General features: G+C 55.3%; 1 protein-coding gene across 2 annotated transcripts in view; it reads left to right on the forward strand.

Moving 5' to 3' along the window:
* The window catches only part of PTPRU (protein tyrosine phosphatase receptor type U), an 84,309-nt gene extending 63,534 nt beyond the window's left edge, over positions 1 to 20,775 (forward strand). The window contains exons 17-30 of one of the 2 annotated variants that reach the window (XM_079901235.1): positions 313 to 388; positions 880 to 956; positions 6,666 to 6,702; positions 7,309 to 7,406; positions 7,488 to 7,604; positions 8,409 to 8,563; positions 9,991 to 10,126; positions 10,641 to 10,790; positions 12,384 to 12,557; positions 15,164 to 15,304; positions 17,431 to 17,556; positions 17,690 to 17,847; positions 18,926 to 19,061; positions 19,315 to 20,775. In XM_079901235.1, the coding sequence (XP_079757361.1) occupies positions 313 to 388; positions 880 to 956; positions 6,666 to 6,702; positions 7,309 to 7,406; positions 7,488 to 7,604; positions 8,409 to 8,563; positions 9,991 to 10,126; positions 10,641 to 10,790; positions 12,384 to 12,557; positions 15,164 to 15,304; positions 17,431 to 17,556; positions 17,690 to 17,847; positions 18,926 to 19,061; positions 19,315 to 19,377 (1,644 nt within the window). In that variant the 3' untranslated portion in view covers positions 19,378 to 20,775. Of the gene's footprint in view, positions 1 to 312; positions 389 to 879; positions 957 to 6,665; positions 6,703 to 7,308; positions 7,605 to 8,408; positions 8,564 to 9,990; positions 10,127 to 10,640; positions 10,791 to 12,383; positions 12,558 to 15,163; positions 15,305 to 17,430; positions 17,557 to 17,689; positions 17,848 to 18,925; positions 19,062 to 19,314 lie in introns of both variants that reach the window. The other variant, XM_079901234.1, reaches the window with a different exon arrangement.
* Positions 20,776 to 25,383: the final 4,608 nt, after the last annotated feature.

Here is a 25,383-nt window from a genome sequence, read left to right on the forward strand (position 1 = left end):
GACTTCATTTGACCCTCACCTTTACCTTCTTCCCAGCTCAAACCTGGATTTGCCCTACACCTGACCCTCATTCTAAAATGTCTCTGAACTCTAACCCTCTTTTCCCCTCTTTTCTCTCTTCCCCCTACACAGCTTGGTATTGAACTTAGTCCCTCACTTACAAAGGAATTTACAGTGACTTTATTTCAGGCCCCAAGTTTAACCCTGAACCTGGCCCTTGTCGTGGTCCCACTCCCATCCTCTTGAGGGGATAGGGCTCTTATGAGAGAGGGGCTTCCCTCCCTCACTAACTACCACTTTCCCTTCTGGCAGAGCTTTTTTGAAGGCTGGGATGCTACAAAGAAGAAAGACAAGGTCAAGGGTGGCCGGCAGGAGCCCATGCCTGCCTGTGAGTCCTGGGGGAGGGCGTGGGGTCTGGGGCCGTGGGTGGGATGGAACAGGAAGCAGCAGAACAGAAGTGTGAGCCGTTTAGTGAGGGCCTGTCTCATGCCAAGCTGTGTGCTGAGCGTCACACTTGTTGCCTCACTTTGTCCTTTCAGTAACCCTGTGAAGTGGATGTGGTAGAACCCCCACTTTACAGATAAGGAAACCGAGGCTTGGGAGGTTAAGCCCGCTGCCCAAGGTCACACAGCTCATATACTTGTGTGAGCAGCACAGGACCTCAGGCCTTCTTGATGCTGCAGTGCAGACACTAACCACTGGCCTGCCCTGCCTCCAGCAGTACCAAGGGCCTGCTCGTTGGTCCTGAGCCTCTAGGTTCCCTGGCTGACCTGCCTGTGCCCCACCTCTGGCCTCCAGGAAGCTTCCCCCACTGCTTCAGCTCTGGGCTCCCCACTTCAGCCCCTGCCCACCCCATGGCCACCTGCTCTGTGTTTCCAGATGATCGGCACCGAGTGAAACTGCACCCGATGCTGGGAGACCCTGATGCCGACTACATTAATGCCAACTACATAGACGTGAGTGCCTCGCCCCGTCACCTCTGCTGACCGGCCCTGCCCGCCCCAGGCTCACGGTCCAGGCAGGGCAGGACCTGTCGGGGAACAAACGGGGGTTCGTGTGGCTGGGTTCTGAGTGCCCCCACCTCCTGCAGTCAGTGCCACGGAGCTCAGCCGAGGGGAGGAGAGGGTGGGCGGCAGCTGTCGGGAGGGCTTCCTGCAGGCCAGAGTTGGCCTGAGAGACGGGGGATGGGGATGGTGGAGGGGAGTGTCAGTGAGGCAGCATGGAGGGAAGAGGGCAGACAGCTAGGCCTAGATATGAGGAAGGATCCCCTCTTGGTGAGGGGCCAAGAGCCTGGGGGTGGGATTCTGGTGATACACAGCGAGGCTGAAGGCGGACAGGGGCTGCGCTGAAGGCCACGAATGGCAAGGTGAGGATTTTGGCCTTTTCCCTAGGGGCACCAGGGAGTCATTAGAAGTGTTTACCCATGATCAGAGCCGTACTGTAAGAATAATAACTCAGGTTTATTGACCATGTACTGTGTGCCAAGCACTGTGCTAAGCACTTTATACCAAATAATTAACTTTATATAATCCCTACAACCACCCTATGCAGTAGTTAGCATTGTGTGGCCTCACTTAACAGGTGAGGAAACTGGGGCTCAGAGAGGTGAAGCTACTTTTCCCAGGTCACACAGCTAGGGAGTGGTAAAGAAGGGATTCATATCTCAGCCTGTCAGGGTCTCCAAAGCCTTTGCCTGCTAACCATGAGACTGTCCTGCCAGCCATAGCAGCAACTGCTCGGGCTGGACCAGAGGGAGGGGCCAGAGACAGGGCAGGCAGCCAGGGGGCCTGAGCTTGAGTGTGAAGGAGAGGTGATGAGTCTGCTCCCCAAGTGTGGATGAGGGTGAGACAGGACAGGCCCAGGAGTCGGACCCTGATCGGACTCCCTGACCTGCAGCGAGCCAGGTTTGGCAGAGAGTCATTTATTCATTTGTTAGCTATGTTTTGAGCACCTACTGTGTGCCAGGCATTGTGCTGGGCACCAGGGATACAGCAGTGAGCAAGCAGACACAGTCTCTGCTTTCCGTGAACATATAGATTCGAGTTGGGGAGGCACATAAGCGTGCAACTAAAATAAATTCAGACTGGATGGAAAAGCACAGGCCAGAAAAGAGGAATGACTTCCTCAGCGTCACACAGCAAGGTGGTGGTAGTGCCAGGGTTAGCTGTGGCCGGCTGCATGGAAGCAGAGGGCTTGTGCTGGCCCTGGGTGGCTGGAGAGGGAAGGGAAGGGTGGCCCGGGTAGGAGCGGCATGACCGGCTGGAGGTGGAGGAGGCATGTATCTGGGAGTGGGGGAGTCAGGGACTCTGGAGGTGACCTTTCCTTTCCTTTGTCTTCATTCCCTCCTGGTGGCCAGATGCGCTACCCCGTATTTCCCAGAATTCCTTGCCTTCTCCCCCACCTCCCATCCTCTCCCCTGGCTGGGCTATGGGGCCGGGCCTGGCCTCGCCTCTCAGACTTGGGCAGTTTTGGTGACAGGGGCCTTGCCTCGGTCTCCTCAAGGTCCTCCTCGGCTTCACCTTGGGCCCCGGCAGGGACCTGCCCCTCCCCCTCTCTTGCCCAGCCCTCGCATCTCTGCTCTGCCACCCCTGCTGGCATCACCCATTCTGGCCACTCCTGTGCTCCGTCCACCTCCATCTGCCTCTGGCCTAATATCTGTCTCTTTTGCTTTGTACTGTTCCCTCACTGGAATCATTAAGATTCGGATAAACCGTGAAGTAAGTATCTCTCTCCCCATCTCCTCCTCCTCCTGTCTGTCCGACTGGCTATGTCTCAGACTCTCTCACAGTCTCTGGCTGTCTCTCTCTCTGTCTCTGTCCTCCTTCCCCTCCACCGTGCGCCCAACACCAACCGTCCACTTCAGGGACCGCCCAGGGCTGAAGATTCGACACGATCCCTGTTTAAACCATTCCCTTCATCTCCTCTGCCCTGAGATGGGCCAGCAGTGTTGGGGTGCCTCCGGGTGCCTCCCCAGGCTCTGTTCTTCACCGGCTCTCACCTCTGTCACCCTTGTCCCGGGCTCCCCATGGCTGATGAATCCTCACTAGCCGCACCTTTTGCAGGCCTGGGAGGGGTGCGATGGGAGGAGCTGCCCTGGGTACCACGTTTCCGCTGCTTGGGGGTCAGGGCCTTCCAGGAAGCAAGGATGGCCCTGGGCAGTCCCCTTAATGCTAGTTTCCCTGGTGTTCAAATCCCTTTGTGATCAGTTTGCTTGAAACTCAACCCTCGCTACTTTGCCCTCAATGTAGCCCTAATTTGAATGTTTTATTTTGGGGGAGCAGTATGGGTATTTTATTTTCAAAAATTGTGCAGTGTTTGGGCCTTTTAAGAATTAAAAAGACCCCAATTAATCTAGCAATCCTCTGATTTGTCTTTTAATACATATTATTTTCGTAATAGTTGATGCCCGACGGGATTGTTTTCTTTTTTGGGTACTTCGTCTGTTTTATCTCCTTTTTTCTTTTACAAATATATTTCTTGCTTTTTTTATGATTGCAAAAATACAATTCATCATTAGACTTTCAGACAGCACGGAGATACCTAATATATAAAGTGTAAGGTCCCGGCTGTCGCACCTGCTGGAGATGACAGTTGTCCCAGATGTGCTTCTAGACACCCTCTGCCTTGTTTTGAGTTTGTTTAAACAGTTCATTTGTAAAGTTCCTAAACTTAAGTGGAATATTAGGCCCACAGAAGGCAGTGGACGTACTCAGCCCTAGCGCCCCCCTTAGGAGGTGATGAATATAGGTCGTTGTATCAATACTTTACGTCTCGATCTCCACAAAACACACTACTCATTTAGTTATTGTCAGACTGTTATGAAATGCGCCGAGGAGACTTGGCTTAATTAATCTTCAAATGTCCATTAACAAGAGTGTCATTGGCTGAGCACCTGCTCTGTGCCAGGCACATCATGCCATCCTTACCACACTCTGCAAGGTTGGGACCTGCATTTGGCAGACGAGAAAATTGAGGCTTAGAATTGTTGAGTGGCTGACTCATGGCCCCACGGCTCTCGATCAGCTCAAACCCATCCTGAGCCCTCCACCCTCACACGAGACCCTGGATCTCTCCCTTCGGGGGCATCGGGGTGCCCTGGGGTCTTGCCCACCGTGCAAGTCGTCAGTCTCCCAGCTCCACCCACTCAGAGACGCCAGGGAAGGGTGGGTGTCTGCCACTCAGAGGCGCCAGGGAGGGGTGGGAGCAGGCCCCTAGGACATGCTGATGGCCCGGAGTGTGAAGACCTCTGCTCGCGAATCCTGGTCTCTAAAGTGGGTGTGCTCAAGGTGTCTCCTTAACTTCCTTTAACATCTGATCATTTAAAACTTTCCATTTCACTGTCCTCTGTGTGTTATAATTGTGTAATACATGTATGCAATTCAAAAGTTAATATGCAGGTATTGAAGGCCATCTGTCTAAAACCTTGTTCAGTTGTTTGCTGTATACTGACCAGCAATTGGGCGCTGGCAGTGTGCTGGGCACTGGAGGGCCAGAGATGGATGAGTCAGAAGAGACCCTGGCTCTCTCACGTGAGATTCTCAGGCAGACCGGTTTTAGGTGGAGTAGCTTGTTCCCAGCTTGACTAAGGCTGGGGGTGGAGGGCAGCACAGAGGCAGCACCCCTCTGACCCCAGATGCCCAGCAGCTCCCCTGAGGACTTGAAGCACAGGCAGTGGCTGGGGAGATGGCAGGAGGGAATTAGGCTAGACCCAGAGAGGTTCCAGTAGTGAGGGCTGAATGACTCTGGGAGGCTTTTCGTTATTGGTAACGTTGACTATGTTTTGGTCATTTTCATGGGAACGTGTAGGTACACAACACGTTCATGTCTTGCTATTATCCTCATATTCCGGAGGAGAACAGAGGCTTAGAGAGCCTGGCTACTCAGTGTGCTTTGAAGCCCAGCCTTGGCACCACCTGGGATCTGCTTGGAAATGCACAATCCTGGGCCCTGCCCCAGACCTTCTGAATCTGAATCTGCCTTTTAACAAGATCTCCAGGAGATTCATGTGCACAGTAAAGGCTGAGAAGAGCCCACTTAGTGCCTGGAATCACACAGCTGCTCCTTGGTAGAGTTGCAACAGAGACCCAGGTCAACCTGACCCAAGACTCAGATTCTTAACCCCTGTTGTAAACCACTGTCTGCCCAAGAATTCTTGACACCATTTAGATCTCCAGGAATTCTTGACATTCACACCATTTAGATCTTCAGGGGTACTCGTTGGCCTTGAAAGCAGTAGTAATAGTAATGGCTGTTATTGATTAAGTACTGGCTTAGTGCTTGCCATGGTGCCAAGCCCTTGGCATATGTAACTTTATTTACTCCTCACAAGAGTCCAAGGAAGTAAATGCTATAAATATTCCCATTTTATTTATTTATTTTTTGCGGTACGCGGGCCTCTCACTGTTGTGGCCTCTCCCGTTGCGGAGCACAGGCTCCGGACACGCAGGCTCAGCGGCCATGGCTCACGGGCCTAGCCGCTCCGCGGCATGTGGGATCTTCCCAGACCAGGGCACGAATCCGTGTCCCCTGCATCGGCAGGCGGACTCCCAACCGCTGCGCCACCAGGGAAGCCCAATATTCCCATTTTATAGGTGTGAAAATACAGGCATAGAGAAGTAAAGGGATTCGCCCAAGGGCACATACTTAGCAAGAGCTATGCAGAGCAGGGATTTGAACTCTGGCAGTCTGACTCCAGGGCCCCTTGGGCCTGGGAAGCCCACGGGGCCAGAGGATTTGCTGGGAGCTGTATTGAGGGTATGAACTTGAGGCAAGTGGCCGAGCTTGGTGGTTTCTCTTGCACCGGCCTTGCAGTACTTCTTACCTATCCCGTGTTGCCTACATTGATTCCCTGGGTGTCTCCTGTGGGCAGGACCTCATGGGTGGCTAAGGCCCCAGGGTGGGGATGGAGTCTGGCTGGTTCCACTTCTCTGCCTGAGGGCTCTGGGGATGGAGGACGAAGTAGCTCTTGGCCTCCCTTTTGTGGGAGCTAATGTAGGTAAAGTGCTTAGCACAGTATGTGACCATAATAGGACCTCAAAAATGTATTATTATTTTAATAAAGAATTATTTTAATTATTTGTTATTGTTTTTATTACTGATTTCAAAGATTTTAAAACACATTTTATCTGAAGTCCATGAGCAGCTCCTGTGCTCATTTGCTCCTAACCTGAAGCCTTCATCTGGCCGCCCAAGCTCTGGGTGACTGGGGTAGTCGGGAGGGGTATTGCCCATTCTGGTTGCCCTGAGGGGGCCTGGGATAGCTGACGAGACCCAGCCTAGGATCTGGGTTTGCTTAGGGTCTCTGGGGCTTTAGGAACAGGGCAGGGTCACCCCGCAATTTATTTGTCTTCAAACAGCAGCCGGGTTGTAAGCAGATTGCGGATAATTATCCCCAATTTATGAATGGGGAGACCCTCTAGGCCCATAAAGGAGTTGTGTCCTCCCTAGGGTCACATAGCAGAGATGGGTTTAAACCTAAGACACTGGTGTCTGAGCTGTACTTCCTTCCTTACTTGGGGACTGGGAGGACAGGGTCACCCTGGTCAGGAGGGTGGGGCAGTTCCCTGGGGGGTGTGTGCAGCTTCTGGGAGAGGAGGGCAGAGGGGGCCTGAGCAAGTGAGGGGCTGCTCCCTGGGGTCTTACCACACCCTCTTCTCCTGTTCCAGGGTTACCACAGGTCAAACCACTTCATAGCCACTCAAGGTACCTGGCACCAACCCCCACACCATGTGCCCCTCAGTGTGCCTGCCTTCCTGCCTTCCCTGCTTATCTGCCTGCCTCCCATCTGTCTCTCTGTCTGTCTGAGCCCCACTCTCTGACTGGGTGTCTGGAATCTGGCCATCTGTCTCCGCCCCCTCTTTGTGTTTTTGTTTCCCTGATGGGCACCATCCGTTTGTACCTCCTGGTCCAGCTGTCTGTCTGCATGCAAAAGGGCCAGCCAGACTCGGTCCTCACAGGTGTGGGTTGTGCCTCTCGGTCTGGAGGCCGCCTGGGTCCCTCTGGCCGCGTCTTCCCGCCCAGCTGTCCATCTGTCCATCCCGCCTGGAGACTTGTGCCGTGGCCCTCTAGCTCTGCTTCTTGGGTTGCGCTCGGGATGAGGGGTGTCTCCAGGCAGGCCCTCCCTGATAATGCCCACTGCCAGGGCCCAACAGGCATGAGTTGGCAGTTGGTGGGGTGTGTGTGGGGTGAGCACGAAGCCCCCATTTGGGGCTCAGGAGTCTCCTGGCCTGGGGTGGTGGTGCGGGGCGGCCGTGTGCTGGGCCTGGGTGGAGACCTGGCCTCAGGGACAAGCATCCTCTGTGCCCCCAGGGCCGAAGCCCGAGATGGTCTACGACTTCTGGCGCATGGTGTGGCAGGAGCACTGTTCCAGCATCGTCATGATCACCAAGCTGGTGGAGGTGGGCAGGGTAAGTGGGGCCGTGGGGGACGGGTGTGGTGGGCCAGGGGGCAGTGAAGAGCCCGCTGAACCTGCCCCGTGGGGACTCCAGGTGAAGTGCTCGCGGTACTGGCCAGAGGACTCGGACATGTACGGGGACATCAAGATCACGCTGGTGAAGACGGAGATCCTAGCGGAGTATGTTGTGCGCAGCTTTGCCCTGGAGCGGGTGAGTCTCCTGTCGTCACGGGGCCCTTCCCAGGCTGCCTGCGAGGTGGGGCAGAGCCCACCTCCCCCAGCCCAGGAGTGGAGGGTGGGAAGGGCCCCGCTGCCTGCCCAGCAAGGCAGCTACTCGGTAACTGCTGAGAGCACCACGGACGGGTGGAAAGGTGGCCGTCTTTGCTGGCGACTCCGAGAGGAAGTCGAGGCGATGAGGATGATGCGGGTCGCAGCCCAGGTGCCGGTCCTGTTCTGTGCTAGGCTCTGTGCTAAGCCCGTTGCACATATGGTTTCAGCTCTGGAAAACTCTGTGGGATTAGGCCTTTGCCCTTAGACCCATTTTATAGTTAAGGAAAGTGAGGCTCAGAGTGGTTACATCACTCATGAAAAGCCACAGGGTCAGGCATGACCAGATTGTCCTAATCATGGTCCCACTTGATCGTCTGTAAAATCCTCAGAAGAAAGATAGTTTTCTCCCTTTGAACTAAGACCCGGAGAGTCAAAATGATCTCCTAGGGCTGTTGTGTAATCCAGGCGGTAGAGGTGGGTGACTACTAACGCAGGTGTGGCATCAGGAAGATCCCAGCCCAACTCCTGCATAATATCTGTCTCGTCTAACTTCGGGCAAGTGGTTTCTCCTCTTCAGAGCCTTAGTTTTCTCACCTGTACAATGAATCATTAATACCCACCTCTTGAGTGTCATTGGGGTGAACTGAGTTCTTGCGGTGAGATGCTCACCCCAGTGCCCGGCACACAGCAAGTGTCTGATAGACGCCAGCAGGGACTCTGACTGTTACTACTCTTGTCTCCCCAGAGAGGCTACTCTGCTCGCCACGAGGTCCGCCAGTTCCACTTCACGGCGTGGCCGGAGCACGGCGTCCCCTACCACGCCACGGGGCTGCTGGCTTTCATCCGGCGCGTGAAGGCCTCCACGCCCCCTGATGCTGGGCCCATTGTCATCCACTGCAGGTGGGGTGCCGGGAAGCCCAGGGAGAAGAGGGGCGGGGAATGGGGCTGTTGGAGGTCCCTAAACGAGACTGGACTTGGGTCCTTCCTGCTCAGAGACAGAGGACAGGGGAGAATGACCCCCAGGGGCCCTTTGCCCTTTGAGCTTTGGCTCTGGGGTTGGCACCCTCGTGTGCTCCCCAAGACCTGGGGAGGCCCTTCTCTCAGATGCCGAGGGGGCGCTGGAGACATGGAGGGGGTGAGGGGCTGGCGAGGCGCCAGGCAGGACTGAGATCCATTTGCTTCCTTTGAGCAAGTGTGCCCCTGGAGCCCCCTTCTGCTCTGTATCCCCGTCCTCCCTTCCAGGGCAATCACTGTCCTGACTTCTAAACCACAGATTCATTTTGCATGCTCTTGAACTTTGTGTAAATGGAACCATGCATCAGGTGCACTTCGGAATCTGACTTTCCCTTAACCGTATGTTTATAAGGTTCATCCATGTTGTATCCTGTTCCACTGGGTGAATAAACCACAATGTGTTTATCCACTCTGCCATGGACAGGCATTTCCGGCTTTGAGCTGTCATGAATAGTGCTACTAAGGACATTCTGTTACATGCCTTTTGGCCGACACACACACACCTTCCAGGGAGGTATGTTCGTAGGAGTGGAATTGCTCTGTGTGAATGTTCAGCCTTACTAGGTACTACAGACAGTTTTCCAGAGTCGTTGCACTAATTCAAGCCCCCCGCAGCGGCGTACGGGAGACCCGGTGGCCGTGTGTCTCTGTGGCTGACACGTTGCTGCTGCCATTTTCAAGCGTGAGATCTTGGTGTCATCTTTGTCCTCCCCCCTCCTCTCAACTCTGCTCAACCTGGTGCTGAATGTGAGGACCCCAGAATTGGGCCCGACCCAGCCCAGCTCTCAAGGAGCTCCCAGTTGGTGAGGGAGACAGCCACCTAAACAGTGACCACGGAGCAGGAAGGAAGGTTTTGATAAAAGTCCACCCAGATTGCTCTGGGAGCTCAAAAGCATGACATCTGCTGGAGGATCCACTGAGTATGTGAGAGGGTTTGAGTGCGTAGGGCTTTGAAGGATGTGCAGGAGATTTTGGGGCATCCAGGAGACCAGAACATTCTTGGATTAATGTTCTCTGAGCAGCGCCTTTGTTCCTCTCCCCCAGTCACAGCTGCTAAGTTGGGCTGGTTTCACATCTGCATTCTCCCTACCCTTTCTTTCCTCTCCTTCCCCAAGGCCCAGCCCCCACTCTGTCCTCTATCACATTTCACCGGAACTCTTCCAAGCAGCCTTGTGTCTGGCTCCTCCTGTATCCCCCACCCCCTGTGTGGTGTAGATATGGCCAGGGGCCCCAGGCACCCTCTTCTCTTCTTCTGCTTGGTCCCGGGCTTCCTCCCCAAGGTCCTGACCTGGCCTGGGCCGCTCTCTCCCCAGCGCGGGCACTGGCCGCACAGGTTGCTACATCGTTCTGGATGTGATGCTGGACATGGCGGAGTGTGAGGGGGTCGTGGACATTTACAACTGCGTGAAGACCCTCTGCTCCCGGCGCGTCAACATGATCCAGACTGAGGTGGGGTTGCAGCCCTCTCCCCGCTTCCCCTCCAGCAGGAGTGTCCCTCGTTCAGGAGCTTGAAGCCGGTGGAGTGTGTCAGAAGGGTGTCCTAGGATGTCCCCTTGTTCTTTCCCATCCCTGAACTTGGTCGGCCAGCCTCTTAGGGTCTTCCCAAACTCAGCTCCACTGTGTTCAGTTGGGTGAGGTCAGACGGCACTGCGCCAAGGTCATAGGTTCTACAGTCAAGGCATAATGCTTACTGGGTTTGTCTCCTCACTAGACGTGTGACCCTGGGCTGTCCCCTCACCTTCAGAGCTTCCATAGGGTTATTATGGGGATGAAATATGAGATAAGTGAGCAAACATCCCTGAAGGTTGTTTCAGGTACAGTGGGTCCAACCTGTAGTAACAGGTGGTTGGACTCCACCTCAGAGCACCCCTGCCTCAAACATGAGCTTGCCTCCCCCCTCAACCTTAAAATCTCTACCTTCTGCTCCTCTCCTGGTTCCTCATATTCTCGTCTCCTGCTCCAGGAGCAGTACATCTTTATCCATGATGCAATCCTGGAGGCCTGCCTGTGTGGGGAGACCACCATCCCTGTCAGCGAATTCAAGGCCACCTACAAGGAGATGATCCGCATTGACCCTCAGAGTAATTCCTCCCAGCTGCGGGAGGAGTTCCAGGTGGGGCATGAGTGTATGTGTATAGGTGTGGTTTATGAGTATATGAGTGTGTGTGTGTGTGTGTGTGTGTGTGTGTGTGTGTGTGTGTGTAGTATTGGGAGGTCCTCAGTGCTGTAGGAGTCACCGAGGGCCAAGCAGGATGCACAGAGCTGGGTTACTAGGAAGGACTTAGAGACAGTGGAGGAGGTGGGGCATCCACAGGCTTTGAAGGCAGATAAACCTGGGTTCAAATCCTGCCTTACCTAGTTAAGAGCTGTGAATAACCTTGAACGAATCACTTGACCTCTCTAAACCACAGTTCTCTTACCCAGAAAAGAAAGATAGTTAATATTGTCCTTGCAGTCCTTGTAGTCATTAGGATTCTTCTGGTTGCAGGTGATAGAAGTCCAGCTCAGTGGCTCTTGTAACTGAAAAGTCTGAGGGTGGTGCAGCTTTAGTTATGGCTGGATCCAGGGGTTCAAGTGATGATGCCAGGATTTAGTCTGTGTCCATTTTTGGTTCTGCGTTCTTCTGTTTTTGGCTTCATTCTCAGACCCACACTCTGGCCCCTCACGGTGTCAGGCTTATGTTATCTTTGCCGTCAGAAGACTCTGGAAGAGGGCAGTTCATGCTCCCAACGGCCCCAATAAAAGTCCCAACCAGACTCTCATGTGCCCATTTCTGAGCTGATCACTGGGACCAGAGAGATGGAGCACACAGATCGGCCTAGGCCTGGTTCTCGGGGCAGGGCCAGTCTCACCATGTCACATGACTGAGGTGGGAGAAGGCTGGTTCGCCAGAGAAGTTTGAGCATGGTCACTGGGTACAGAGAGACCCCAGATGTCCTTTCTACTCCAAGGTTCCCGTGAGGGTTTGGTGGTACATGCCGGGGGCCTGGCGCTCTAGGACGGGCATAGAGTGATGTCACAGGAAATGTTCTCTGTGATTCCTGGAGAAGGATGTTGAGCCCTGAGGACCATGAGAGACTGGGTTCCCTGGTAGGGAGCCCCAAGAATAAGAGAAGAAATGGAGACCCGGCGAATCAGGATGCATGAGGCATGAAGGCGGGAGGGTAGGGGAGGTGACCCAGAGTCCCTGGCTTGCTATTGTGCCAGGTGTCCCTTGACAGGGCCATGATGGAGGAAGGTGACCACCTGTGTCAGTCCCTGGAGTCTGCTTTGTGGAAGATATGGGGTTTCCGGGCTTAGCTCCTTGCAAGCACCTGGTAATGACCCTCATGGTGCCATCTGTGTATTGAAAGCTGTGCCTGTGCCAGGCTTGATATTATCTCACTTATCCTCCCAGCAGCCCCGTGAGGTTGGCATATTATTATCCCATTTTACAGTTGAGGGAAAATGAGGCTGAGAGATACAGTAGCTTGTCTAAAGTTACACAGGTGCTGAGCAGGCAGACTCCAGTCCCCAGAGCTCTGTCCAGGCCCTGGCATCCTGGACACAGGGAGCCTGTGTCCTTCCCTCTCTCCCTTCCCTCTGGACCTCAGTTTCTCCATCCATTAAATGGGCCTAATAAGCCAGCCCCATCTCCTTCATGGGGCTGGGAGGAGGCCCCACAAACACAGGAGTCACCTCCCTTTCCTCTCCCCACTCCTTGTAGACGCTGAACTCGGTCACGCCGCCGCTGGATGTGGAGGAGTGCAGCATCGCCCTGCTGCCCCGGAACCGGGACAAGAACCGCAGCATGGACGTCCTGCCGCCTGACCGCTGCCTGCCCTTCCTCATCTCCACTGACGGGGACCCCAACAACTACATCAACGCAGCCCTGACAGATGTGAGGGCACGGGGGTGCCCACGGGGGTGGGGTGGGCTCTGGGACTCGCCCACCCAGCAGCATCTGGGAAGGTCCAGGAGCCAGGGGGACAGAGCTGAGGGCTCTGATTAGGGGGACCCTCTGCCTTTCTTGGGACCAGGCCCATTGTGTGGTCCTCCTTCCCCCAAGGATCTTCCATTCAGGGCACTTAAGCCAGTGCCCCCTTCAGGTATTACCCCTGGCCTGAATAGAAGTCTGGGTGGTGGAGTTCAGACAGGGCTGTCTCCAGGGTCAGGCCCAGCAGAGCCTGGGGTAGGATGAGTGATTCGAGGGCTTTGACTGGGGAGGCTGGGAGGGTTTGGGGTTGGGACTTGAGATTTGATATCTGGAGCCAGGGGAGCTTGTCTTGGGGTGGTCGAGCTAGAGCCTGCCCAGGACCTGGCCTGGAGTAGTGACTTGTTCCCTGGCCCAGCCTGGTATTGGTCTGAGGGCTCAGGAGCTGTTTAGGAGCCCCTTCCCTTGCTCCCAGCTCAGGGGGCTCCACCGCCTTTACTGGGCATTGCAAGCAGACCAGGGGCTTTAGGGTCCAGTGAATAACTCCCAGGTGCTGCTACCTGAGGGGGATGAGTCTGGGAGTATCCCCTCACTCCTTCCCCAACTGGACCCAGTTGAGAGAGAGGTGTAGGGGCCAGACAGGTGGAGGTAAAATGTTACCGTTTTAAGAAAGCCAGTGACACTGGAGAATGTGACTTCAGCGATGTGGCTAAGTGGACTGGCTGCTCCTTCACCCCTCAGGCAGGCAGACCGGTCCTCCCGGCCACAGCTGTCCAGCCACAGCCCCACTCATGCCCCCTACATCAGGGATAGGCCTTTCCTGTGGGAGGGTGCAGCAACAGTTGAATGCACACCTTCTGAGGACAGGACGGGCTGGCCTGGAAAAAGCAGGGAAGGGGCCAAGCTCAGCGCGCTCCGTCCTCATCCCAAACTTGCCCATGGGAGGAGTGCATGAAGGTGGGCCGAGGCCAGGTGTGTCACCACTGGACGTACCTCCACGTGGAAATGAGAGCTGAGGGGAGGGAGGTCCCCTACAGCAGGGACGAGGGAGATGGGCCTTTCTTGGCCCAGTTCCTGGCCAGGGCCCCTTGGCACGCAGGTGCAGGGGACAGTGGGGTTTCTCTAAGGAGGGAAAGCTCCCACACTTGCTTCCCAGGGGCTTCCTGGAGCGAGCTGAAGGCAAGTGGGGGAGTGGCCCCAGCCACTGCAGGGAGTGAAGGGAGAGGGGGCCGGGGCCCTGGAGAGGAGGCAGAGGGTGCTGGCGAGCTTTGGATGGGGACGTAGGAATCTGTGGCCTCCCTCTCAGCTTGCTCTTTGGCCTCAGCGTGCCCATCTGCACATGGGGGGATGGAAAGGAGGCTCTCTGAGGTCCTGAGAGTCTCTGAGCTGGAGAGGGTCACACTGGCTCCCTGGCCTTGGATGGGAATGGGCGAGTAAGGTGGCGAAGCTTCCCTGGGGCCATGATATCTCACGCACTTGATCCCAGCCACGCAAAGCCTTTTGCCTCGTGAACCATGAGTCCCAGGAGCCAGGAGGCCCTGATGCTTGGGTTGAGTGAGCTAATCTTGGGGCCAGCTGGGGTCTGTTGCGGGTGGTTAACTCTGCAGGGAGCTCCACTGGGTGCCCAGGCCTGAGGTTTGGAGCCTGGCTGGGCCTGGCCTTCAGGAGCTGGCAGTCAGGGAGCCTTCAGTGAGCCCTGGGGAGGGGGTCGGAAGAGAAGAGCATCAGGAGAGGAAGGGGGACATGGCACAGGTGGGTCAAGGCAGGGCACCAGTAGGAGACTTGGGGCTGGGGCACTGAAAGGGGGGAAGGCTGGTGCCAGCCCACCTGGAGGGGCCAGGTTGGGAGCAGGGAACAGAGTCAGTACCGGTCACTGGTCTGGGGTCCTGGGTTGGGGTGTCAGACCTTTGATCCGTGGAGTTGGAAGGGACCTAGCTATTTATTTATTCAAAAATATTTATTGAACCCCTACAAAGTTCTGGGCACAGACCACACCCTGGAATCTCTGCCCTCCTGAACCTTGTATTTGGGGAATGGGTTGAGACAGTCAACAAACAAATATGCAATGGAATGTCAGTCGCTGGTAATTTCTACAAAAAACAACCAGGCAGAAGAAGTATTTAATGTGGGTCTTGGGGTATGTGTGTGGCAATTTTTAATGAGTTCGTAAGGAGGGCCACTTTGAAGAGGTGAAGTTAAGCAAAGACCAGAAAGAAGTGAGGGAGAGAGCCATGTATACGCTTGGGAAATTTGTTCCTGGCAACAGGAATAGCAGGTGCAAAGGCACTGAGGCAGGGAGCAAGCTTGGCCAGCCTCTGCCTACCATGCCCAAGCTCTCATTGCCACCCATTGGGAACCTTTTGCCCTTTAGCTCCTGGGGGCCATGGGCTTGGGCATTAGAGGTCTGGGGGCTCACCCCATCAACTGAGGCCTCAGTTGCTGGCCAGCCTCCAAATTGGGCCCTTGGAGGCAGCCTGGTCCTTTGGGGGCAGAGCTGTGGTGGGCAGGGCAGGAGGACAGTCTGTTGCAGAGGCTTGGCAATGTCGGGGCACTGAGTTCTGGTTTCCCTGCAGAGCTACACGCGGAGCGCAGCCTTCATCGTGACCCTGCACCCGCTGCAGAGCACCACGCCTGACTTCTGGCGGCTGGTCTACGACTACGGGTGCACCTCCATCGTCATGCTCAACCAGCTGCACCAGTCCAACTCCGCCTGGGTGAGGGCCCTGCTGGCCGGGCAGGCTGGCTACCTGCAGCCTAGGACCTCAGTGTATTCAAGGGCACATCTCAAAAGTCAGTGGTTGGAACCCAGCTCTGCCACCTACTTGCTGAGTAGGGACCTTAGATGTGTCCTACTTCCTCCCAGAGCCTCAGTTTCCTTGTCTGTAAAACGAGGCTCAGACTAGAGAAAAATAGCTGTTCTTTACGGAGCATCTGATGTATGCCAGGGACTCTGCTTATGGGCTTCAGGTGAGAAAATTAAGACCCAGAGAGGTGAAGTGACTTCTCCAAGGTCACATAGCTGGGCAGTGGCAGAGCTGTGCCCCCTACCCTGGGCTGCCTCCTCCCAGAGCCTCTGCTTTTTCAGTCACTCAGCGAAACTGCTCATGATGGGGGCCTTTGAGGCAGAGTAAAATTCCAGCCTCCTTACCTTCCGACTGTGTGATCTAGGGTAAGTTGATCTACCTCTCTGAGCCTCAGCTTCCTTCTCTGTGAAATGGGGGCTATCACAGCACCTGTTCTCTCAGGGGTTATTGTCAGGACCATGTGAGATGTATGCTTAGCACTGTGTCATGCCCGGCACATAGCAGGTGCTCGGTACATGGCAGGGATGGAGATGATGAGGGTGACAGTTGCTTCTGAGGTTTGTCCAGACACTGGTCAGTGAATTCAGCCTAGGGGCAGCTACCCTCATTTCCTTTCAGGGCTCCCAAAGCTGGAACTCCTGGGAGGTACAGACGCCCAGCCTTCCACCCTGCATGACCATCTTCTCTAGATCTCTGGGCCCCCGCTCTCCCCAGGTCCCCATCCCAGGAGGCCCAGGAAGATTTGCTGTAAAATGAGCATGACAGCCTCTTAATGGCTGCCTGGGGAAGATGGTTAACTGGGTTCTTTGCAAGTCAGGCGCTTGGTATAAATGACCTAGAACTGCAGGGTAATGGGCTCCAGCACCTGGACAGGGAATCCCATGTGGCAAGGACCTGCCCTTGCTCAGATGGAGGCGAGGGGCCCATAGGGAGTCTCACACAGATGTCATTCACTGGTCACCCATTTGCTCATTCATTCAACCACCTTTCCTCACGGGCCACTCCCTGTCAGCCCGGTGGGGAGACAGAAGAACACACGGCCCCTCCCAGATCTCACGGTCCAGGGGTAAGCAGGTACAAAAACTGATCATGACAGCAGAGGGAGAGGGCTATCATGGACCTGGCACAGGGACACACAAGAGCCTGGGGGGATGATTGATCAGGGAGGGCTTCCTGGAGGAGGTAATATCTGAGCTGAGATGTGTAGGAAGGGTAGAGTTAACTAGGTGAAGAGGTGGGAGATGAGTGATCCATGGAGAGGGAGCAGCACGTGTAAAGGCCTGAATGCAAGGAGTTGCCAGGCCCCAGGCAAAGGAGGAAGGTAGTGTCCTCTCTTCGTGGTCAGAGAGGGAGGCAGATGGAACATGGTGTTGTCTGGGAGGAGCCTAGGGACCATTTCACAGATGGAGAAACTGGGGCCCAGAGAAAGGAAGAGCCTTGCTAGAAGGCTGCTAGAAGCTGGGGCCTTGGACCAGCTGCCCAGAGGACCCGTGTATGTACGTGTGTGTGGGCTGCTTCTCCTGTGTCCCTCCACTGTCTTGAGTCTGTGGCCTGGAGGGGGTACATTTAGGACCCTGACTGCACAGAGCGATCTTGGGGCAGGAGTCGGGGTGCTGAGCTGTGTTGCAGCACAGGGACACCTCACGGCTGTGAGCTGATGCTGGAGGGCCGTGGGGCAGGGCTGCTGGCGTGGGTGGGGGTGATCTGAGGCCTGTCCCTGGAAGAAGGCAACTTCGTGTAGATGTGTGTGCTGGCGAGTGTGTTGGGTGTAGCTGTCTCGTGGCGCGGCAGTGAGTGTCCGTGTACCACTATAAAGGGTTTGCCTCGGCTAACCTGAGTGTGTCAGTACAAACGCACTGGGGCGGGCATGCACTGCGGTCTGACGGGTGAGCGGTGGGATGTGGGGGGAACTGAAGGTGAGTCTGGAGTGAATGGTGGGCCCCGGGCAAGCGTGCAAGTCTGGGGGTGGGCGTGGGCGGCAGCTGCCCAGCCGGCTCAGCTCAGCTCTGCTCCGCCCCCTCTGCCCACGCTCCCAGCCATGCCTGCAGTACTGGCCTGAGCCTGGCCGGCAGCAGTATGGCCTCATGGAGGTGGAGTTCGTGTCAGGCGCAGCGGACGAGGACTTGGTGACCCGCGTTTTCCGGGTGCAGAACATCTCTCGGGTGAGTGATCTGGGAGCTCCAGGATGAGAACCTGGGTGGGGGCTGAGTGGCTTTGAATGACCCTCTTGAGGTCCCCAGGGGGCCATGCAACCCTTGGCACTCATGTCCCCTGGCTGATTGCCCGCACCCCCAGCTGCAGGAGGGGCACCTGCTGGTGCGACACTTCCAGTTCCTGCGCTGGTCTGCGTACCGGGACACGCCGGACTCCAAGAAGGCCTTCCTGCGCCTGTTGGCCGAGCTGGACAAGTGGCAGGCAGAGAGCGGGGACGGGCGCACCATCGTACACTGCCTGTGAGTGCCGGCCCTCCCTCGGCTGGGAGGAGGGGTCAGGGCCCCACGGGACCGGGGCAGAGGCCAGTGTGAGAGAGGGCCTCGGGGCTGTGGCACCCAAACCCTGAGCTCCCAGACAGCGCGGCCTGGACTCTGCCCAGCCAGGCAAGGCTGGCCCTGCCTTCCATGGAGGAGCCCAGTCACTTTCCAGGGTGTGGACTCAATCCTGAACGCCCGCCCAGTACCCTCTGTGTGATGTTTGACTTTGCCAATTTAATTAGAGAGAGTCTTGTCAGAATAGTTAGTTTAGCCCATGATACGGTAACATACTTTCCAAATCAACGGAATTCTGGTCTTTGTTCATGTCTGTCTGTCTGTAGCTTTTTTCATTCATTCATTCACATGCCTCATTCACAGATTCGTTTATTCACTCACATCTGGGTGCAGTCACTTCTTTGCCTCCCACGTTTTCATGCTTTCAGCACTTACCCTTCCCTGTGTCAGGCTGGGCACATGGGCGGCAGGGGCAGGGAGCTGAGTCAGGCAGGGCGTGACCCTCGAGGGCTTTTGGTTCTAGTGGGAGAGACCCCTTGAGAAAGGGACAGAGGGCCTAGTCCGTCCCCCATCTCCCAAGAGGAACCCCACACCCCAGGTCACAGGGAACAGTGGAGGGAGAGGGCTGGGGACTGGGGGAATGGGAGGGTCTCCGTGTGAGAGGCCAAGGGTCTGACTGGGAGTGTATCTGTGTTACTAGGGGTGGTTGGTGTGCCCAGTGTTTGTTTTCTCTCCAGCTCTCTGGTTTTTTGCTTGCTGCCTTGCAGTCCTCTTCTGTCGCTGGCTTTGTCTCAGTGTCTTTCTCTTGGAGTGTGTCTGGCCTCCTTTCTCTCGAATCTGCTCTGTTTCTCTTGGAAGCTCTGCCTTCCTAGATACCTTCCACTTGGGATGCTAGTCTCTTATCCCCTTAACCTTCTCTTCCTGCTGCTGCCTCTGGGCTCCCTGACTCCTCCCTTGTGGATTCCCTGGCCCTGCCCTGCCCTTCACCCTTGAGTTTGCCCTACCCACCAAGCCCAGCCCCAAATCTTTCGTGTCTCTCCTTTAGAAATGGGGGCGGCCGCAGCGGCACCTTCTGCGCCTGCGCCACGGTCCTGGAGATGATCCGCTGCCACAACCTGGTAGACGTTTTCTTTGCTGCCAAAATGCTTAGAAACTACAAACCCAATATGGTGGAGACCCTGGTGAGGCGCCATGTACCCCTTGTCCAGCCACTTCCAACTTCCCGGTCCACTCCCGGCCAGGCCCCTCAGCGCCCCTCTCCCTTATCTGGCCCCCACAGTTGGGCCTTGGGTTCTAGTCCTCTGGTGCCAAAATGTTACCCCCATTTCTCCCCTTCTCCCCATCGATGGGGCAGGGCTCATGCTTGCCCCTTTGCCCCTGTACTAGGGTACTAGGGAGGGACCAGGCTGGTGATTCCTTCTCTCCCTCTCCCAGGATCAGTACCACTTCTGCTATGATGTGGCCCTGGAGTACCTGGAGGGACTGGAGTCAAGATAGCAGGGGCCCCTGGCCTGGGGCACCCACTGCGCACTCAGGGCCAGGCCCACCATCCCGGACTGACATGGAAGACCTGCACCCCCAACTCTGCTCAGCTGTAGCCCTCACAGGGAAATTACTGGAGTGGGCGCTGGGCCATCCTGGTGCCCCCTTCCACTGTGGGCAGGGTCTTTCAGCACCTCCGTGGGTACGCTGCGGGCCAAGGAGGAGCTTAGCAAGACTGCAGCCCAGCCCACCTCCGCGGGGTCCTGCAGGCCTTCTGAGAGGCCTGGCGCTGCCCGGCAGAGTGACGGGCTCAGAACTGCCGGCTCTGGGAGACCCAGGCTCAGGCCCCTGGATTGCATCCCAGCCCTAGGCAGAGATGAGTGAAGCCCTGTAGAGCAAGTGCTGGGCCAGGGTTTCCACCCAGCTTGGCTGGACATGCGTAGAGAGTGCACTGGGGCTTGGCCTCTAGCATCCCATCTGGCCCAGCCCCTGAGGGTCCTGGGGAGACTGGACTCTGCCCTGATTTGCCAGTGGGCACTTCAGACTTGTCCTCCCAGGGGGAACGTCAGCTCCCTCCTCCACCCGCTGCCTCCCTGCAGCCCCGGGGATATTTTGCTCATGACCCCTACCCACCCTCCATTTCTGCTTCCCTGAATGTGCTCTGAGCTTCCCCGAACCGGGATCTGCCCATCCCTACCCTGTCCCGTGTGGGGTCCCTTGCCTGCTTGACCCAATGTCTGCAGAATGAAGTCACCTCAGCCCCCACTGCCTATAACTTTCAGGCCTCACTGGCTGGGTCGTGGGTCAGTGACAATCTGCAAGGCTGAATGACAGCCCCTGGGGTTGAGGTCCCTGTGGCTTCTGGTCAGGCTGGCCACTGGGACGCTATTAAATCAGGGGTGCTCAGCACCTCTAGAGTTTGGAGAAAGAAGGTATATTTTGGGGTGGAGGATCTATGCTTTTGTTGTTTATTTTATTTTTTGATGGGGGGGTGGGAAGGTCTCTTTAATATGGGGCAAGCCACACCCCCATTCCGTGCCTCAATTTCCCCATCTGTAAACTGTAGATATGACTACTGACCTACCTCGCAGGGGGCTGTGGGGAGGCATAAGCTGATGTTTGTAAAGCGCTTTGTAAATAAACGTGCCCTCTGAATGCCACAGAGCAGCCTTCTGTGTGTCTGGCCAGCCTGACTGGGGCCTGCTCACCTGCCCCCAGCCTCCCAGTGCGGCGGGAGGGCCCTGGTCTGGCCTCGAATTGTCCATCCATAAAATAGGGGGAGGGGCATGGACCAGAGCATCGTTCAGGGGCCTTCCACTTGCAGAGCTGGTTCCAAGGGACCTTGGCTGTTGCTGTCTCCACTCAAGCCTCTGGAGCACTTACTCAGACAGGGGGCTTTATCCTGAGACCTCCGAGGGCCACAGAGCCCCTGGGGGCCTGGATCTAGGTTGAGCTCCTTCGCATCCAGCATGGGAAGCTCAGGCTTCAGTGTCAGGCAGATGGTCCCCACCATCTGTGAGACCCTGGGCAAATCAGCTGCCTTTCCTGGCCTTGGTTTCTCATCTGTAAAATGGGGACAATTCTATCATGATGAGATGAGGTAGTGGTTAAGTGCCTGTGTGGTGCCAGGTGTGCAGAAAGAACTCCATTTAAAACACAACAGAGATAGGACAGAGCAGACACATATCTCGTGGGGATGATTGTCCAGCTGCCTGAGTCCAGCCCATTCCCAGTCTCTGGCTTCCTCAGGGGGTGCAATGGGAGGAGGAGTGCCCTGGCTGGCAGGGCCCTGAGTCACTCCTGGCTCTGTCACAGACGTGCTGTAGGACGTGGTGAAGACAATTCCTGTTTCTGGGTCTCAGTTTCTTCATATGAAGACTGGCTCTGTGATGTACTGATTCTGTTCACACACTGGCTGACTCTGCCTCAGTTTCTCCATTGGTTAAAGGATATGACCCATTCTAATGACCTTGTAATTCAACATCCTTTAATCTGAATTAAACAATTTTTAGACAGTTATGATCCCAGTTAGCTAAGGCACAAACTAACACCCTCACACTCATTCTGAACTGACCACTAAGCCTTACCTGATGGGCCGCAAATGTATGTCATAGATACTGGCCAACCAATAGAGTATAACTTGCTTTGACCAACAGAATGTGGCAGAATTGACATCAAGTGAGCTCTGGCTTCTAGACCTCAAGGGGCATTGCAGCTTTTGATTTTGCCCTCTTGGCACTCTGCCACGTAATGAAACCTGTCTTGCCTACTGGGAGATTTGAGGGCATGTGGAGAAGAACCAGCATGTGGTGAATGAGGCCATCTTGGGCCCTCCAGCCTGGCTGACCTGTCAGGTGAGTGTACTTATATGATTAAATGTAGCAGAAACTGCCCAACCAACTCCCAGAACTGGAAGAGATAATTGTTCTTTCTTTTAAGCCAGTAAGTTTATGGATTGTTTGTTATGCAGCAAAAGCTAACTGATACATATGTGTTCTGTGCAGTGGGTCAGCGGCCCTGCTTCTCCCTTCATCAGGTGCTGAGTTCCTTAAGGGCAGGAAGTGTTTCTGTGTCCATCTGAGTGTATCCACTTCTCAACAAAGCACTGGACTTGGAGCTGATGCTCAGGAAATGTTGGTGTGAGGGAGGGAGGGAGGGTGGTGTGGTTCTGCCTGTTTGTCTGGCCTTACTTGACCTTTCAGAGGAGCTGGGAGGGTGGGTTGTGTATTAGGAGAAGAACCAGCTCCAGAATCAACAAGCCAAGCTCCCACATCCCCCCACTGGTGACCTTGCTCAAGTTCCCGAACCACCCCAGGTTCAGTTTCTTAATCTGGAGAATGGACATAGCGTTACCTACTTGCAGGATTGGTTGTGAAGTCTGGAGATAAAATTGTTTAACAAGAACTAGCAGAGTCCCTGGTGACATTACTGGCCCTTAGTAAATGCCATCTCTTACCATAATACTGAAGTCTCTGGATAGTAAATGTGATCACCATTGCCTATCGCTGAGCACCTGCAGGCTTTGCCTCTTACTTAATCCACACAACAGCTTTTCAAAGTAGGGGCCACTACCCCTTCATTTTAGAGGTGAGGAGACGGAGGCTGAGGGAGGCATTTCCTCACCTAAAGTCACAGCCATTGCACGGCAGAGCCCGGACTTGAACTTGAACACACGCTGGGCTGACTCCAAAGCCCGGGCCTTTAACTGCTCTGCTCTGTGCCTGTCCGGGTGGCGTTGAAAGCCAGACGATCCCTTGATACAACACCAAATGGGTGATCTGTGGCCTGGGTGCTGATTTTCAAGTGCTGTGAAATGTGTCAGAGGCAGTGGCCTCTCAGACAAGGCTGCCTGGAGCACAAGAAGATGAATGGTCCAGCCTGACTCTGCCCAGGGCCACGGGCAGAGCAGATGTGGGGTAGAAGCCCCCGCCCGCCCCACTCCAGTAAATAGGATTTCCACAAATACGGAGGGCCCGGCTGCCTATTGGCCCTGATTGGGACATGTTATATATCCCGGGCACCCAGGAGATGGAGCCGTGACTTTGACAGATGCTAAGGCCATTTGCAAAGCCCTAATTGAGAGCGGGGCCTGGCTGCTCCCTGTCACTGGGCTCCCGCTGGCCTCTCCCAGCGGCCTCTGCTGGACAGGGGCTTAATAGACACCCCCAGGGCTGAGGCCAGTGCAGAAATAACGGTGTCTTCATGTGGGCAGAACCTACCTTGTGATGTGGTGACATGAGCAGGGACGATGGCGTCCAAGGCTCTTGGTCCGCGGGCCTCCTACTCTCAGGGGCACTGAGATGGGTCCTGACCTTCAGTGAGCCTCGGGGGCCTCATCCAAGAAATGGGAGAAGAAAGAACCAGAGGCTGTGGTGCTCCCAGGGCAGTGGGAGGCTGGGTGGTGTTGATGGAATTGGAGGAACCTATGGTTTCAACAGGTTCAGGCCGAGCGACGTCCTGCTGGTGAAGGACGAGAACCTTGGACGTGGTGATGTGAAAAAGCAAAGCTCCATGTCCTGGCTATTGTAAATAGTGCTGCAATGAACAACCTAAGTGCCCATCGACAGATGAATGGATAAAGAAGATGTGGCACATACATACAATGGAATACTACTCAGCCATAAAGAGAAACGAAACTGAGTTATTTGTAGTGAGGTGGATGGACCTAGAGTCTGTCATACAGAGTGAAGTAAGTCAGAAAGGGAAAAACAAATACCGTGTGCTAACACATATATATGGTATCAAAAAAAAAAGAAGCTCCATTCGGCACTTAGATGGCACAGGGCGAGTTGCCAAGTGCTCCTTGTGGATTGCCCTGTCATCCTCCAAGGAGGCTGGTGAGGCAGGAATCTTTGTCACTCCCACTTTATAGGTGAGGAGATCGGGGCTCGACGAGCTTAAGCGACCTGTCCAAGGTCACAGAGCCATCGAGTGACTGACAAATAGCAGCGGCCAGAGCGATCACTTGAAAAAGTACGCCAGGTCCCAGCACCAGCCGCTCAGACCCTCAGTGACCGCCCACTGCTCGGTGGGCGGAGCTGAGTTCCTGGCTCAGACCCTCAGTGGCCTCCCACTGCTCGGTGGGCGGAGCTGAGTTCCTGGCTCAGACCCTCAGTGACCTCCCACTGCTCGGTGGGCGGAGCTGAGTTCCTGGCCGTGACCTCCGAGGCCCTGCCTGACGGGCTCTCCCTTCTCTCTGCTTGTCTCTCCTGCTCCTATTCTCACTCGGGCATCACTTCTCCTCACTGCCCTGAGCTCTCGGCCTGGACGCCCTGCAGCAGTCTCTGTGTGGCTGGTCCTTCTTGGTGTTCAGGTCCCAGCTCAGATGCCCCCTAGAGAGGCCCTCCCTTACTGCCCTGAGGGGACCCCCTGCCCCACTGTCCTGTCTCAGGGCCTCACCCCTTGTATGTCCCTCCTTGCTCTCCCGCAGTGGGTGATGAGCTTATTTATTCATTGGTTATTTGTTCACTGTCCCGCCCTCCAGACTGTGAGATGTCGGGGGCCATGTGAATCCGGTCCCCCTGTGTCCCCAACACTGAGCACGGGTGCCTGGCACGTGCCAGACACTCAATGAATATTTGCTGAATAAATGAAAGTTGCAGAGGGAGGACACGAACTCAGGCCTGCCTTGCTCCAGAACCCATACTCTGAAACACATTATTTTAGTCTTCCAGATGGTCAAATGGCTTGATGCCATTTGAGGCCTTGTTCCAGTGCTGGCTTGGCCACCACCATGCTGTGTTGCCTTGGGTAATCACCTGCCCTCTCTGGGGCTCTGATCTGTCCAGTGAGGAGGTGGAATCAGGTAGGGCACCGATGGTTCAGTATTAGTGACAATGGGGCTGGCATCGTTTGGTGGTGGTGCCAGGCCACTGGCCTGAGCATCTGCTCTCTGAGTCTGGTGAAACCTTGGGTGTGGTTTGGGCTTTGGTCTGATGGGTCTGGGCACCTACCCTAGCAGGTCCTTAGATTACATTTAATACAGACATCATCCCTAATCTTCCCAGCAACCCTGAGGTAGATACAGCCAAAACCATTTGATATATAAGGAAACAGGCTCAGAGAGGTGAGGCGAATTGCTTAAGGTCACACAGCCACTAAAGAACCAAGTCAGAATTAGAACCCATGTCACTTGACTCCAAAGTCCTTGCTCTTGTAATCCTCACAGAATTCTGGAGAATCTGAACCTGAACCACATTAACTACTTGCAGTTTCTCTTGTCCATGGATCAAGCTTCCCTCTCAACACTTTCTCAAGCCAGGCTCAGCCACAGACAGCTGTAGATCGGCTTAGCTGAGGCCCACAGTCGAAGAGCCTCCCAGACTCAGTGCTTGTCACCTAGTAGGCCTGCTGATAATGCTGTTGGATGAACATTTGAATGTCCGTTGAATCTGAAGATGGTGGGGCTGGCCTGAGTCAGCGGGAGCCAGGGAGCTGAGAAAGCCTCTTCAAAAGAAATGAAATGCATCTCAACTCACTTCCTACTTACTCCCAGGGGTGGGGAGAGGGAACCTGTCCAGG

Source organism: Stenella coeruleoalba (genome assembly GCF_951394435.1).
Source record: "Stenella coeruleoalba genome assembly, chromosome: 1".
Lineage (NCBI taxonomy): Eukaryota > Metazoa > Chordata > Mammalia > Artiodactyla > Delphinidae > Stenella > Stenella coeruleoalba.